The following is a 16,935-nucleotide window of genomic DNA, read 5'->3' on the forward strand; positions in this document are numbered from 1 at the left end:
CTTTGAACACGTTTCGTGGATATTGAGCTATATAAAAGCTCAATTTTTTTATATTAAAAAAAAAAATATTTACACATTAGTACAAACATATCAAAATAAAAAATGTGAAATATTCAAGAATGGACAACAAAACAAAACAAAAAAGAAAAGAAAAAAAAACAAGAACAGAAAGAAACTAAACAAAACCAAAAAAATAATTAAAACGACAAAACAAAACAAAAATAAATAAATAAATAAACATACATCAAATTTACAGCTATTTATATATATCAAAAAAAATAAAAAGCAACTCATTTATATATAAATATCTTCTTTTTTTTTATTATAAACATTGCGTGAGCAATCCAATCTCAGGGATCTCTCTCTCTCTCTTTCTCCCTCCCTCTCTCTCTCACTAGTATGACACTTGTCTTTGGATTGGAAGATTCCGGGTTCGAGTTCTGCTCTGAGTCCTTAGTTGAGTCCTTGAAAAAAAGCTCTTTACTCACATTCTCTCACCGTACTCAGGTGTAAAACAAGTACCTGGCAGTTAATAGTATTACCCCTTTCCAAAACTTTGCATTGTCACCTATCAAGCATCATGTCCCTTCCTACACGTTAACTGACAAATACACATACTTTCAGATCTACTTGTTACGCGTTGCTATTGGTTAGGGATCCCTTGTAAAGAGCTTTGAGCACATTTAGCGGATATTGGGCTCTATAAATGCTCAAGTATTTGGTTTGTTTGTTTTTTTCCCTCAAAGAATTTCAATCCTCCCCCATACACACGTTCACATACTCAACGTCACACACTTTCTATTAAACAATCCTATCAATTTCAATTCACGTCCATCTTTGTCCCTGGTTTCTTGTCCTGTAAATATTCACTCAAAGACTTCTGAAGGACGGGGTACAGTTTGCTGCAGTTGGAAATGCACAATTTGCTCATCTGAATTGGAGAAAGAAACGACGACATGCATGTCTCAATATATAGAGAATAAAAGGTAACACCGATAAAAAAAAGGCCTCCGTGATTTTTAAAACAAATACGTACTCATAGTGTAATGTAAAAATAACGGAAGTGACTGGTGAAGATAATGATGATAATAATGAAAGCCACAATAATGACGGTAGTACGTTTGCAAAATGTTGCGACAAACAATTAAGCAAACTGGTTTTTGAAAGTGAAGTTAGACAGATTGAAAAAAAGGTAGACTCTTATCACAAGCGACCAATTACAATGATAAGATGCACATTTGAAAAGTTGTGAAAAGTAGTTCAAAAACAACAAGAGAAAATCATCCTCAAATAACCGACCAAGACAATTTTGTGCGACTATGTGGTCTTGTGGTGTGACACTCGCTTTCGGATCGGAAGGTCCTGGGTTCGAGCCTCACTTGGTGCACAGTTGAGTCCTTGGAAAAGGCTCTTTACTCACATTCTCTCACCATACTCGGGTGTAAAATGACTACCTGGCCGTTAACAGTGTTGTCTCTGTCAGAAAAAAATTGTAATATCGCCTCATGTTACATGTTGCTGTGGGCCAGGGACCCCCTGTAAAGCACTTTGAGCACATTTAGTGGATATTGCGTTATATTTTTTTTAAAAAGCTCAAGAAGAAGAGCAGAAACATGGAAAAAATAGACATGTTTTGTCTGACACTGCACATATTTTCAGGTGTATAATCTTGGTCTTAGAGTCGAACACTCTGGAGTTTTATAGTCTATATAATATTTTACCTTGGTAAGGCTTGGAAGATCCATCTCTCCATCAGATGTCATGGCAGACACTTGACTGATGGAAGGGAGATAAGCCACGGTGACTGTACCTGCACTCTTATTGTCTCCCTTCGTCTCTGCCTGAAATACAACAAAAGAGTTGAGAGGGAGAGTGAAGAGGGGGGAAAAAATGTAAAATATATAATTTTTTTTTTTAAAGCAAGTCACTGATGTTCCTCTGTCCAATTGGACATATATTTAAAGATCTGAAAGCTGAATGCAAAATAAGAAAATAGGGAGCAGGCACCGGTGTTAGATATAAAAAAAACTATCGGGGATCCTCTGTGGTGTAATGGTAGCAAGTCGTCTGACTGGTAATCAGAAGGTCTGAGATTCTATCCCCCAGTCGAGTTTGACTGATTTTTTGGGATGGTTTTTTTTTCTTGCTTTGTCCGGCACCTTTCATACACACTTGTTCAGATTTTTATCTGAATGCAAAAATATAGTATTAAGTAAACACTCTTCAAGTCATGAACAAAAATGAATATAACAGCTTTAAAAAAAGAACAAAATACCAAACACGGAACATTTTGGGCTCAAAACCCTTCTTCAGCCAAGAACAAATAAGTAATGTATTTATGTCTCTGAAGGACTACATTTTGACCATAAGATGAACTCACCATTTTGTTGAGAACCACATCTTCCTCAGCTTTAGTCGGATCCACCAGAATACACCCAGTACTAAGATTTGCCTGAAAACGGATTTAAAAAAAAAAAAATTTTATAAATGAATGTAATCGTGAAAACAACACAAAATACTTGAGCATTTATATAATGCAATATCCACTAAATGTGCTCAAAGCGCTTTAAAAAGGGTTCCTGGTCAACAGCAACATCTAACATGGAGGACGAGACACAGTGCATGTTAGGCGATACTATAAATTCTTCCGGACAGAGACAAAGTTGTTAATAGCCAGGGACATATTTTACACCTGAATATGTTGAGAGAATATGAGTGAAGAGCCTCTTCGTAAGATTCAATGATGAGCTCCTTAGGAGTGGGACTCGAACCCAGGAGCTTCCAATCTGAAGGCAGGTGACATGCCACTAGACCACATAGCCGTATAGATTAAAACAGCACTCTTTTGCAATTTTTTAATAGAAATAAACATCGCATTAACCATAAGTTAAGTCTTTGCATTAAATGAAAAAAATGAATCATTTAAAATATAACATTTATTATCATCATCATTATTATTGAGTACTACGACTTGGGTGCTTAGAAAACTGAATCAAAAGGGTGTGTTTATTTGTAAATCAATATCGTTCTATATAACGACTCACTGCAGATGAGGCTAGGACCAGGTCATACATCTCAATTCCAGCTGTTGATAGGGCAAGGGAGGCACACATGATAGCAGCACAAAGAGCTGGGATGAAAAAAAAAGAAAAAAAATTGAAAAAAAAAAGGCAGCTCAAGTTTAAGCTGTATACAAAATGTATTGTAAATGTTGCCACTCGAATAAATAAATAACAATGTGAAAGTAAATGTAAGCTTCAATTTAACTCACTCAATCTTAGATATTTTTGCTACTTTTCAAAATCGAAAAAAATGTATTAAAAATGAGCATGTGCATATATAGTTTTATTCAACTATCATTAACATGCAATAACTAAAAACATGAGCTTTGATACTCCACCTATAATTTGTCTCAGAAAAATGTAATAAATAGGCATGGGGTAAAAGTAACCCAGGTAACCAAGGATATAGTTGGTGTTAGGGTTGAGTGAGTAAATATAGGAAAACAGATAAAATAGACGTTTTGGGCTTCCCCTTTATCAACAAAACAGGATGAATGAAACACTGCAGACGAATGAGATGGTGTGGTAGTGGTATTGTTGAATGCCAATACCATATTATCTCATTTGTCTGCCACCGATGCAGCTGTGCCGAGATTGCATCAAGTTTTCCTTGTGGTATGTAGATGATCTTTTTGTTGTTGCTTACAGCCACCATTATGAGTTAGCTATGGTGGACGTAGAACTGAGCGGTATAATTACACTAGAGAGCTGAGCCGGTGTTACCAATACTTAGCTTCTATAACCAGGACAAATAATTCGTTTGGACAGAAAAATAAATAAAAACTTACCGCTTACCGTCAAAAGCAGTTTAGATTTGAAGATGCATTTGTTTTCTATCAAAAAACATTCGGTAATGGACAATCCTTGATGAATTTCAAAAGTTGTGTTGAAATGATATCCTAATTGTTTTCATTTTTAATTCTTCGCGAAATCGTGTGGGCCCCGTTTCTGTTATCAAGGTTCCGCCTCGCCAGGCAGGGTTGCCAGATAATTTTTGAATAAGAGACCAAACTAGCTATAGCAAGAAGCCAGATTCCTCGGCAGGAGCCCAAATACCACCAAACCCACCTTAGCCTCGCGAAAACTCTTTAGATTTGTTAAACAATTTAGATAGGATAAGGAAAATTCGTATATATAGAAGCATTAGCAAATGCAATCTGTGGCGTTAGCACGTGTTGCATTTAGATATTTAGATTGCCAAATAAAATAAGTTTTACCGGTACCAGAGTAAAACGATATAACGGGGAAAGTCAGAGGAAGCCAAAAAGTTGGTTACAGGAGGCCAAATTTTGGGAGGCCAAATGGCTTGGGAAAAGGCCAAATTTCTCAAATTTGGCCACCAGGAGGCCAAACTAGCAACCCTGGCCCCAGGTTTTTAAAAAAGTTTATTGGGAAAAAGATACGGAACAAAGTGTCCATAGATAGGTATGCAATTTGGTGCATTAGTGCAGTAAAAAGGCCTTTTTTTCTTTTATTCAATAAACTTGACTGCTGGTGGACCCTAGGCCTCTCTACAAGTCCAAGAAATAATACTCACTTTTTCTCTGCTCCAACGAAAATATCTACCCCCTACCGGTCTAATTATTTGTAGCAGACGACAAATTTCTCAAAACGGTCACGTGACACTGTAAAAACAACACAGGAAGTCCATGAAAGCTTATTTACGGCATTTCCTTTGAACCGTGTAAACAACAAAATTTCGTTTTCATTCGACTCAACGGGTCAGATTGGCCGGTATTTTTTAACGAACTAAAGATCTGAAAAATCAAAATGTTTCTTAGAAAGGTGAAAGATGCTAGTTTTTGAAACAGAGGTAGGTTTTTTAAAAAAATCTTTATATTTTACGTGAATGCATGCTCAAGGCGAGTTGGACGTGCAGCGGAGGTTGGTCGGCCAAAGGCGAGGCTCTCTAGACATTCATTCACCAATTCAACAATACGATTCATCTATTTTGAGAACACAGACAGGAACAGACATACACACAACACACACAATGACAACAATCTTCATTCTTATTAATAAATTATTATAACTAAAGACACGATTGATTGATTCAACACAATGAAATTTTACAAAAAGTTTAGATATAAAATATAAATGGATGTTTTAAACTAAAGATCAAAATCACAATAAAATAAACTTTTAAAAATGAAAGTGAAATTTAAGGGATGTTCTCTATGTGACACTATTCACATGCCTAGGAAAATAGCCTTCTTAAGGTTCTTGCTTACAGCCAAATATTGATTCGCACCTCAGACAAGTGAAGTAGTGTCTGTTAAAAAAAAAACAAAAAAACCAAGGCCTTCCAAGATTTTGAGATTACTGTTACTCATCTGGTCAGCTAGCTTGCTAGACATCGGTTGAACTCGCTGCACCACTTCAACACCAAAACAGTATTCGCTGCAGTCTTGCACACTCTTGGGGGAAGTCAAAGAACATGCTAGAATCTGTGCGGCTATATAGTCTTGTGGAATGACACTCGCTTTCGGATCGGAAGGTCCTGGGTTCGAGCCTTGAGTCCTTGGAAAAGACTCTTTACTCACATTCTCTCACCGTATTCAGGTGTAAAATGAGTACCTGGCCATCACAGCATTATCTCTGTTGGAATAAATTGCAATATCGCCTAACAGGTGTCATGTCGCATTCTACATACATGTAACGTGTTGCTATTATAAAGTGCTCTGAGCACATTTAGTGGATATTGCGCTTTATAAAAGCTCCAATTGTTTTGTTGGTTTTTTTTTAAAGCTCTAAGTGAGCATGTCAAAATCCAATGCTCATGGAAGATAACGACTTTTTATATAGATTAAATTCGGTCACCCAGCAGCTCCAGCGTGTTGTACTTCAAGGCGTGCTCGAATTCGGGGTGCTAGAATCCAACGACTACAGTACCGTTGTACCGCATAGATCTATTCTTACCTCCTCCATCATTCTCCATAACTGTCACGTAAACGTTGATTTGGGCCTTGGGGTATTTGTGCTGAAACGGACGAAATACAAAACATTCTAAATGAGATATAATAGATATCAAAATAAACCATTTTGTCAAAGTACAAGATCTAAGGACAAAAACAGGCTGAATGACTTTATTTCCAAATTCTGTTGGGTTCGTTTTTTTGTTGCTTTTTTTAAAAAGTATTTTGTCCAAATTTAATCATATGAAATGCTTGTATTTTGACATCATAATAATAATGAAATTAAAATTAAAATAACAATAACTAGAAGAAGAAGAAGAAGAAGAAGAAGAGGGGGAGGAGGAGGAGGAGGAAGAAAAAGGAAATCTAAAACACCCATTTTTATCCAAGGGTTGTATGAATGAAGAATAACATGTTTATTTTAATTTGTATATTGTTTTTTCCCAATTTGAGAAAATGATTTTTTAAATTATCCGAAGAATCTCCTACAAATTTTCTACACTTCAAAAAACCCTCAAATTGTTGCATTATTATATAATACACAAGATGGTTGAATCTTCTACACTCAACTGGTGGTTCACATCGGCTCGACATGTCTTGATGGACAGAAAAATTACAAGTACTCTCTATAGTCAACTCTAATTCATAAATAAAATAAACTGACAATTAAAAATGAATATTTTTTAAAAAGGGGGAAAAAAAGAACCAAAAAAACAACAACCTACCATAATTCCCTCCTTTCCCCTCTTTGTGATTAAAAAGAAAAATAGACCCCAAAAAAATTTTTTTTTTAATTTTTTAAATTAATCCATTCAGATAAAATAATAAAGGTGCGTCTAACAGTAAAAAATTGAGCTTGTGGCGAATATGACAAAGGTTCACGTCCAACTGCGAGTGATGCAAAGGTGAGACCTAATGTATGGGATTAATTGGGACACTCTTAAATACAAAAATACAAAATAAAAAGGTTACTGATCCAGTCTTAGAGTCGGATGTCTCGGAGTTATAACGCAATATAAGTTTCAGCATTGTTATTATTATGATTATTATTATCATCAATTTTCAAAAAATAATATTTCTACGCACCAAACAATAGCAGGTTCCAGTGCTTCTAATAACTGAAGGGATAAATCTTTTTCTTGGTTATCCTGTTGATGTTGTCGACGATGACGACATGAAAATGTTGCAAATTTGAAGTCACATGTCAACTGGCCTTGTAGACTAAAATCTTCCCGACGCTGGACCTCCCTTGGTCCATATCTACAGAGAGAGAGAGAGGAGAGAGAGAAAAGAAAATGGGTGAGGGAGAGAGAGGGGGGGGGAGAAAAAAAAGAAAGAGAATGGGTGAGGGAGGGTAAAGAAAGACATATATAGAAAGTGGGGGGGGGGGGATAAATATCATAATCAATGTGAAAACCTCACTGAAAATTGCTTGTACCGCTTAAAGGAACAGGTCATGAAATAGCTAATATTGTATCTCATGCAGACCTTACTTCTTAAGGAGTGAACAGTCATGAAATGCTAAATTGTATCTTGAGCAGTACCTTCTTAAGAGTGAACAGTCATGAAAATGCTAAATTGTATCTTGAGCAGTACTTCTTAAGAGTGAACAGTCATGAAAATGCTAAATTGTATCTGAGCAGTACTACTTCTTAAGAGTGACAGTCATGAAAATGCTAAATTGTATCTTGAGTAGTACCTACTTAAGGAGTGAACAGTCATGAAAATGCTAAATTGTATCTTGAGTAGTACCTCTTAAGAGTGAACACTCATGAAAATGCTAAATTGTATCTTGAGTAGTACCTCTTAAGAGTGAACAGTCATGAAATGCTAAATTGTATCTTGAGCAGTACTACTTCTTAAGAGTGAACAGTCATGAAAATGCTAAATTGTATCTTGAGTAGTACCTCTTAAGAGTGAACAGCATGAAAATGCTAAATTGTATCTTGAGTAGTACCTCTTAAGAGTGAACAGCATGAAAATGCTAAATTGTATCTTGAGCAGTACTTTCCTTCCAGATTACAGTCATAAAGTACTCAATACGCACGTACTTTAAACCACCAAAATGAAATTTTTTATTTCAAAATGTTCCGCAATAATGAAGTCTGCCAATCTTGTATTTGATATAATTCTTGAGGAACAGCCACAACAGCCATTTTGTTCCTAGAGTAATATTTGATCTGAATTCTTTAGAATGGCAGTGTCTACAAAGTGACCATGCAGGATTTTGATATTTTGAAAACTTTTGATTTAAGCCCACAGACGTTGAGACAAAAGGAATAAGAGCACAGCAAAACTAAATTTTGCCATCAATTGGGAATGCTCAGTCCCAAATCTTTAGAAGAAAATGAGATATCAAAAATTCCTTTGGTCACTTTGTTGATACACATGCTTTGAATAATTTTCTGCATGTTTCAAATCTGTAGATTGAAATTTGTAGAAATTAATAATTTTCCTGTGAATTAATTTATCAAAATTTCAAAGACAAGATAAACAATCACAACATGCACCAAATGAGTGCATACCTCATGTTTTAAAACGACAAAAAAAAAAAAAACACGAAAAATGAGTTCAATTAGATAAAAATTCTTTATAAATGATTAATAGATATACATTAACCAAAAATTTGCATTTCCAAATAAGTGGGTGAAAAAAATCAATTCTCGATCGAATTTTCTAGCATTTTCATTAATGTACAAAGTAATCTTCCAGACTAAATAGCTTTCAGTGAACAATAATCAATTAAGAATGGTATTAACCAATTACAAGAATGACTGTTCGTAGTAGCTCTTCTGACCATGCCATATAAGATACAATACAAGGAATTATGTAAGCTAATTTATAATTGATTGCATTAAGTGATTAACAAATAATTTGTATTACCTACAAGCAACAATATCTCGTTGTAGGTTTATTATCGTTGTTGATAAGGGAAACAAACTATGTTACTTTTTGTTATAGAAGCTTCATCAATTATGTATTTATTTTTCAGTCGAGCAGCACATTTACATAATAAGATGGCAGTAGTTATTTAGATGCCCCCCCTTTATCATATAACAAACATGTTTCAGAAAGAGGTCACTGCAGTAATTCCCATTCTCCAGTGGCCAAGGGGGAAAAAACCTCAAAATTTGTCTACCTGTTTTATGTTATTGGTCATTGAAAATTAAAAATTATCTTCTTTTAGAGTATTCCGAATTCTGAATGAGCTGCCATAATGAAAGCCACATCTCCATGCATCTCTGTTAAATGCATCATCTTCCTCTAGGCCCAGTTCTTCCATATCATCCTCTACCCTATCTATCCAACTAGACTTCGGGCACCCCTTTTTTTCTCTTTCCCACTAATTGTATATATCTAATACGTTCCTTCCCACGTACTCCTTCTCTCGTCTCTTAGCATGTCCAAACCATTTCAATCTCTCTTCTCTCGTCTCTTAACATGTCCAAACCATGTCATCTCTCTTCTCTCATCTTTATCTATACATTCTTCACTTGAGTCAATCTTTAAATCCGTTCATTTCTCACTTTATCTTTTCTTGCCCAGCCTAGTGACCATCCTCATTTCTGCCAACTCTACTTTTTTTTATCTCGTTTATTTGTCATATCCGCTGTCTCTAATCCATACATCATTGCTTGTCTTACAATGGTATATACTTTTTGCCTTCAACTTTGCAGAAATTTGTTTGCCACACATAACTTTAATAACCTTCTTCCAATTATTCAAGCCTGCCCATTAAAAATTATCTAAATCCTCTTATTCACCCTATGAGGAAGATATTCTCTATATTAAGAAAGTCAAAGTCACAGTGCTGAGCAGCAAAGTTAAACCAGCCTAAAAATCCTTGTTAAAACCAAGTCTTGTAACAGTCGAATTTCAAGGGAAACAACCTAACTGGCCTAAATCACAATTTTTTTAACATGTGTTGGGTCCCTTGGTGCGTGTGTGATAAAGACAGTCCTCGCTGTTGATGACTGATATTGCAGTCTGCCTAATATTAGGACCAGTTCAATAAAGAAGAGCCTTCTTGCCCGTGTTCACTTGTGCGTAAGTGTGTGCGAGAGAGAAAGCACTGAAATGTGTCAATAACTATTTTTAAAAATACACTGTTTAACAACATATAGATGCAACTTACACAGCACAAATAACTTTGGTTAGATTCATTTCAATGTAAGCTGAGCCTTTGGCCTGGCTGATGACTCCAGCACGTAGAACTGATGACATGAAAGGAAATACAAAACAAACTTGAAAAACCATAACCAAAATGAATGAATTACATTCATTGTTGATGACTAAATCCAATAAAAAGAAAAAATATATAAATTAATACAATAAAGTGTCATTAGAACTTAGGTAAAATAAAAGATAAGAAACATGACAATCATATATGACAATCATAAAACATTATCATTAATGGAGAGACACAGATGCCCTTTGCTAAGAGAAAAAAGCCTGAAAATGTTTCTCGTAAAGAGCATATATGAAAATATATTGTACAAAGCTTCTCTTCATCAAACGGTATCACCCTTAACTCACAGTAAAGGATACATATCCATCGAGATTTCCCTTAACTGTTGCTTTTAAACAACCAATGCTTTCATCTTTAAAAAATCAACTCACCAATGCCGAACAAAGTCAGCATAGAAATTTCAAAAAGTCAGTTTTCTGGCTTTAGCTGGAAAAAGGGTATCCTTGGGAGAGATAATTGCTCTTGGTTTGGGCTGTCTATTGTTGAAACAATGCAAATAAACTCAAACAAATTTGATGAACAAGAAATTATTTTACCATCAGTTGTCATGTACTTGACCCACTCCTTATTGTCTGCAGTGATCACTATTTCACTTTTACCCTATCATTTGGTGAATACTATTCACTCTCCGTGACCATATCACCGATGGTCTTACCTATTCTCCTCTTTCTCTCCTTCCCGGATTGTTTTATCTATCATTCATTCTCTCACTCTCCCTTTTCTTCTCTCTCTCTCTTCCTTCCATTATTTTTCTTCCTCTCAATTCTGATTGGTTGAGGCTTGTCTTGGAGACAAACAATAACAAAATCACAAGACTAAGTCAGAAACATAATTCATTCCGTCTCTCAACCTTGAAGGGCTAAGAAGTAGCTTATGATGAGAAAGAAGAAATAGAAATTCACACACAAAAAAAAACACAAATTACCAACTACTCAATACTCATTTGTCCTGCGGAAAAATTAAAAACACTTTTTAATTTTCCATTCATTGTTAAAGTCATTTTGCTATAATCAATATGTTTTTATAACAACGATTAGTTTGATTGCTCTACTATTATGCTGTGGAATTACTAAAAGTAAATCCATTCATCCTATTTAAGTGTGATAAAGTATTAAGATATTTCCCCCCAATATTAATATTAAGTGACAAATTTTATCAAAAACAGGAAAAACATCTAATCAACTTACAAACTGGCCGCATTTTATCTGAAGATCTCCCATCAGGCCTTTGGTTGTGCTCAACATCCTTAAATTACAAAAGTTTTAAAAAATAACTTGAGCATCTTTTTAGAGCAATATCCTATTTAACGTGTTCAAAGTGCTTTACAAGGAGTCCTTGGCAATGTAAAAAAGGCAGAAAAAAGTGTCCCATATTTTTTTTCAGGTCATTCAAATCAATGACACCTTTGAAGATGGGATAACCTTTTTATTTATGGATGGATTTTCAAAAATTTATTTAATCAGTAGGCTTATTGTAGCACATTATTTTCCTCAAATAATAAAAAAAGTAATTTCATTTCATAGTCATTGCTTCATATTTTAATGAAATATCAACGGATGTTCAATATAATCAAACACAATTTTTTTCAATTAATAAATTTTAAAAACCAATCTCAAACTCGCAATGTCTTACAATTGAATCCAACATAACTCCCAAGATGTGAAAAAAAAAAAAACAAGCAAAAAAAAAAAAAAAAACAAACTCAAATTTAAATGAAATTCAATCGTAAAAGGACAAAAATATAAAGCTGAATTCAAAGTAAAAATAACCCAATTATAAAATAAATAATTTGACAACTGTCAATCAGAGTCAGAGAGCAGTGACCCCCCCCCCCCCCCCCAACCAACATGTCTACTACAAACTTTCATTCGAAAAAAATATTCAAACCAATCAATAGTAATATAATTTAAGATTGGAAGTGTCAATTGCCAAGGAGTGAGTCCTTGGTAGTTGACGGTTCATCAATTACCAAGGAGTCAAATTGGAACTCTTCAAGTAGATGCAGTGAGTTCAGTCAAACCCCAATTCACATGCATACAAATCTCGAATCTCATCATTTCTTCCAATTATTCATTCGTTGTCAATTGTTATAATGGAAAGATTTAAGTCTACACTCATCTGCATTTTAAAAAAACTTTTATAAGTCTTTCACGAATTCCAAGAAGAGTTAAAATCATATCAAAACAAAAATTACTGTTCCTTTTGAGCCAAACTTCAGATTCAGAGAAAAAACAAACAGAAGAATGAAGTAGCAAATCTCAACCAAGTATAAACAATTCCAGATAGATTTGTTTAAAAATTAGAATTTCCTTTGTTTTAAGGGAAAATATACCGCACTTCGTTTAAATAAGGACCAATTCAAGTAAAAGATTTGTGCAACAGCATCTGAATCTGTCCATGGCTTAATAGTAAATAGTTGACGATTTACAAACTGGCATGGTCTGTGACATAAAGAGGAAATATGGGGGGGAGAGAGAGAGAGAGAGAGAGAGAGAGAGAGAGAGAGAGAGAGAGAGAGAGAGAGAGAGAGAGAGAGAGAGAGAGAGAATAAGAAAAGGAGAAAATGAGTAAATGAAAGAGAGATGAAGATAGGGGAGAAAATGAAAGTACTATATTAATGTATCACTGTATACTCCATGGCAGTTAAGGAGTTGAGGATTTACCAGCTGGCACGTTTCAAGGCAAAAAGAAGAAATGAGAGAGAGAGAGAGAGAGAGAGAGAGAGAGAGAGAGAGAGAGAGAGAGAGAGAGAGAGAGAGAGAGAGAGAGAGAAAGAAAGAAAATATGTGTTTCAGAGAGAGAGAGAGAGAGAGAGAAGAGAAGAAAAAATTAGAGTATTAATATTATTATTAATGACATCACTCCGTGGCAGTTAATAGTGGATGAGTGACCTTCTGGCACAGTCTGTGGCTAAAAGAGGAAGAGTAAGAGAGAAGGGAGAAAAAATGACAAAGAAAAAATAAGAGAAACCAAGAGTATTATCAATACGGAGTGTCTACATACACAGTAACTTTAGGCAGTTTAGTGAGCAGCAGCAGTGGGAGTCAAATTGTGGCCCAACTTGCCCATAAGAAAGTTATGACTGGAAATTGCGGTTCGCTTTTACTAAGTTTTAGGGGGGTTCAATTAAAGATGCATAACTTCATTATAAAAAGGAATATCGCAGAAATTTTGGTATCATTATTTTCTTTACCAACCGGGCACCTAGCCTCAGGATCTACGTACACGGTAACAGTAACATACATGATAACCTTGAATCTCGCCTTTTAATGGGTTATATTGTATTGTTTGATTTTTTTAAAATAACAAACACACACACATACAGAGCAAGGTCCACCCATTGCTTGTATTTGTAGCGGCAAACCAGTTACCGGAGTTACCGTGTACGTAGATCCTGAGGCTAGGTGCCCGGTTACCGTGTACATAGACACTGCCTTATTAATATTACGGACTGACTATTTTCACCGTACAGTGAAAATAGTGTTTTAGGCTATTTTCACCGTATGTATTAGCCAATCAGAAGCCAGGATACTAACTGTGACGTTTGTCCCTCTGTACCCAGACCATTAGAATTCGACCCAAAATCATTTTCTTCCTGCGCGCAGACCAGTTAAAAAAGAAAAGAAAAAGTTTGCCGAGAACAAGGGAGGCCTCCCGAAAGCTCCTCGTTATAGCATTTCTTTCAATTTGTATTTTCACTTTGGACCTTTTGTCAGACGTTTATTTATGCAATTTGTCATATAGAAAAAACCTTGATAGATTTGTGAAAGTTAAAAATTTCCTAATTTGACAGCGTTTTGATTCTCGGCCGCCATTTTGATTTGTGAGGTATCGAAAGGCAGTCAAAGCAGTCCTATGGTTGTTTTTTTTTTTTTTTTCTATTAGGGATAGTTAGAGGTCATTTGTTTTTCCTATTAGGGTTAGTTAAAGGTACTAGGTTGTATATTTTCTTAGGAGCAAATATTTGGCATGATGAGCTTTCGGAAGGCCTCCACAAGCTATAATAATACAGGCGGGATGGCGGATTCAGAATTGGTTACAGTTACCGATGAAGATTTCCAATTTCGTGGCGGCGAGATAGGGTCTCGACCCCGTGACCTTTCTGGTACAACAACAACACCTAGCCGGGGAGGGCGTGGCTCTACTGTATGAGTATGAGCTATTCACAACTCGAGAAATAGTGATTTCAATTTCTATGTCTATCTTGAGCCGCTACCCTCGATTTCCTGAGGTCATGGGTTCAACACAGACAAACGCCGCGAAGTTTGTTAGCTACCAAGATACCATTATCACCGTACGGTGTGTCAGTGTCAGGATATTTTTATTGTACGGTGAAAATCGTCCATCAATATATTATCGTATGGTGAAAATAAGTCTCCCACATTATTACATACATGCCGAATCTTACGAATTTTTCGTAATTTTACGAATTTTAGACAAATTTCATGGCCAAATACGAAATTTTATAGAAAATTACGAATTATTAATTCTTAGTAATACTTAAATGATAATAATGATAATAATAATAATAATAATAATAATAATAATAATAATAATAATAATGCTATTACGGGACGGTGAAAAAAGTCTCCCACACTATTATCACCGTACGATGAAAATCGTCCACCAAAATATTACGGGACGGTGAAAAAAGTCTCCCACACTATTATCATCGTACGGTGAAAATCGTCCACCAAGATATTACCGTACGATGAATAAAGTCTCCCACACTATTATCACCAATAGTGAAAATCGTCCACCAAGATATCACAGTACGATGAAAAAAGTCTCCCACACTATTATCACCGTACGCTGAAAATCATAATATTACGGGATGGTGAAAAAAGTCTCCCACACTATCATCACCGTACGGTGAAAACCGTCCACCAAGATATTTCCGTACGGTGAAAATAGTCTCCTACACAAGGTCAGGCTATTATTACTGTACGGTGAAAATAGCCTGACAGACTATTTTCACTATACGGTGAAAATAGCGGCTTCCTTAATATTATTAATAACAACAATGAATGAGTGAGACAGAGAGAGAGAGAGAGAGAGAGAGAGAGAGAGAAAGACAGAGAAACAGAGAGAGAAAGAGAAATGAGAAAACAACAGAGAGAGAAGTTGAGAGAGAAAGATAAAATGACAGAGAGAGAGTAGGCACTTTGATAAAATTTTCAAACTCAAAATATCTTGATTTGACTCAGTCAGGGGGATGGGACTTGAAAAAACATAAAATTTGATACCTTATTTGTTTCTCTACGACCTACGGTTCCAGAGTAATTTATATTTTTCTATTGAAATTTTTTGTCAATTTTACAGAGAGAATCTGTGATCTCACTGCTGCCTCAAAACCAGCATCTCGCGGCGATCGGGAAATTTTGAGTCTTGCGGTCAACATGGCTTACTTATTGTTTTCAGTAATTTTGTTTCAATTAAAAAATAATTGGCAAGTGTTAGGTATAGTTTTAATGGTCAGAAAATAAGCTTTATTTTCATATAAATCATTTTTATGGATGGAAAGTATGGAAAAAATTAAGGATAAATGAAAAGGGGGAAAAATATGAGGTTTTTGTCCTAAAAAGTGGGGTTGATGGCGGAAAAAATAAAATAATGAGCGAGTGTATCAATTTTGATGAAATTTGGCAGAGATATTCTTCAATTAATTGTCTATCGATGTATGAAGTATAATTAAAATGTATCCATAATTTAAAAAGTTCTTATAATTCAAAAATTTATAAATTTTTATTACATAAGCTTTCTGAGAAATACAATCAGGAATTAAGAATTAAATACACCGTTAGAAAGCTTGTTTTGTGCCCTTTATAATGATACCAAAGTTAGTCACATAGGTTCACAAATAACGCCATGGTGACCAAAACAGTAAAGGGTCAAAAATAAAGTTCCAAAAAACGAGTTTCACCTTACAGTGAGCCTATCGGCGGCCACTGGACTGGAGTTATCAAAGTGCCTAGAGAGAGAGAGGAGAAAATGAGAGTATCAATATTAATAACATCACTGTCATCACACCATAGTAATACCATCACTTCGTGACACTTATGTTACTCCTTGGCAGTTTATAGTACTAGTACATGCGTAGTTACGAACTGACACTGACACACACCCTCACACTGACTTGACACGGTCCCATTTTTGACAAGTCTACTCTTTCTCTCTCTTGTTTCTCTATCTGGCAAGAGCAGCCAAGATGCTAATCCTGTCTACGGTATATAAATATAAAGCAAGATTGCAACACAGTACACAGTGATCCCAGGTTTCAGTGGAAGCCCTCACCTGTCTCTCGACACAGGATGGACACAGCCACAGCCAATGTTTCCTTTGCCCCACTCCCACCTTTGACTTTTCTTTTTTTTTTTTTTTTTTGGCTTACCAATTTCAAAACTTTCTTCGGGCAAAAGTCATAGGGACTTTGAGTCGACTCAGGACCAACTAATCGCCTTGTGTCAGTGGGCATTCTTTAGAACATAGAAAGAGATCAAGCACATGAAAAAGATTGAAGTTGTAATTCGCAAATAAGAAAATGAAAGTAAAACTGCAATGTATCGCATTACAAAAACTGAAAAAGGTTGGTATTGAAATCGCAAGGAAATAGGCAACGATAACAAAACTTACGTACTTGTATTCAATCGAACTACAGCGTCCTTCTAGCTTCACATAAGATAATGTGATGAATCCATTTTCTCTCTTT

General features: G+C 35.3%; 1 protein-coding gene across 1 annotated transcript; it reads right to left on the reverse strand.

Moving 5' to 3' along the window:
* Nucleotides 1-682: 682 nt before the first annotated feature.
* On the reverse strand, nucleotides 683-16,776 carry LOC144956686 (exosome complex component MTR3-like). Its single transcript, XM_078887344.1, has 9 exons — nucleotides 16,618-16,776; nucleotides 11,414-11,471; nucleotides 10,113-10,191; nucleotides 7,069-7,237; nucleotides 5,982-6,042; nucleotides 3,045-3,130; nucleotides 2,381-2,452; nucleotides 1,722-1,841; nucleotides 683-931 (listed from the first exon to the last, which is right to left on the reverse strand). Exons 1-9 carry the CDS (start codon nucleotides 16,699-16,701, stop codon nucleotides 821-823), a joined length of 840 nt encoding a protein of 279 aa, XP_078743470.1. The 5' UTR covers nucleotides 16,702-16,776; the 3' UTR covers nucleotides 683-820.
* Between the last annotated feature and the right edge of the window lie 159 nt (nucleotides 16,777-16,935).

This window comes from Berghia stephanieae, chromosome 11 (genome assembly GCF_034508935.2).
Source record: "Berghia stephanieae isolate SIO BIC M18660-M18661 chromosome 11, UCSD_Bste_1.3, whole genome shotgun sequence".
Classification (NCBI taxonomy): domain Eukaryota; kingdom Metazoa; phylum Mollusca; class Gastropoda; order Nudibranchia; family Aeolidiidae; genus Berghia; species Berghia stephanieae.

Excerpts from the sequence above, each read along its gene's own strand:
- LOC144956686 (XM_078887344.1), bottom strand. The coding sequence starts at position 16,701 with ATGCCCACTGACACAAGGCGATTAGTTGGTCCTGAGTCGACTCAAAGT. Across the intron at positions 10,192-11,413 it reads AGATAAAATGCGGCCAGTTT|TTCTACGTGCTGGAGTCATC; the intron begins GTAAGTTGATTA and ends TCATGTCATCAG. Across the intron at positions 2,453-3,044 it reads TGGTCCTAGCCTCATCTGCA|GCAAATCTTAGTACTGGGTG; the intron begins GTGAGTCGTTAT and ends ATCCGTTTTCAG.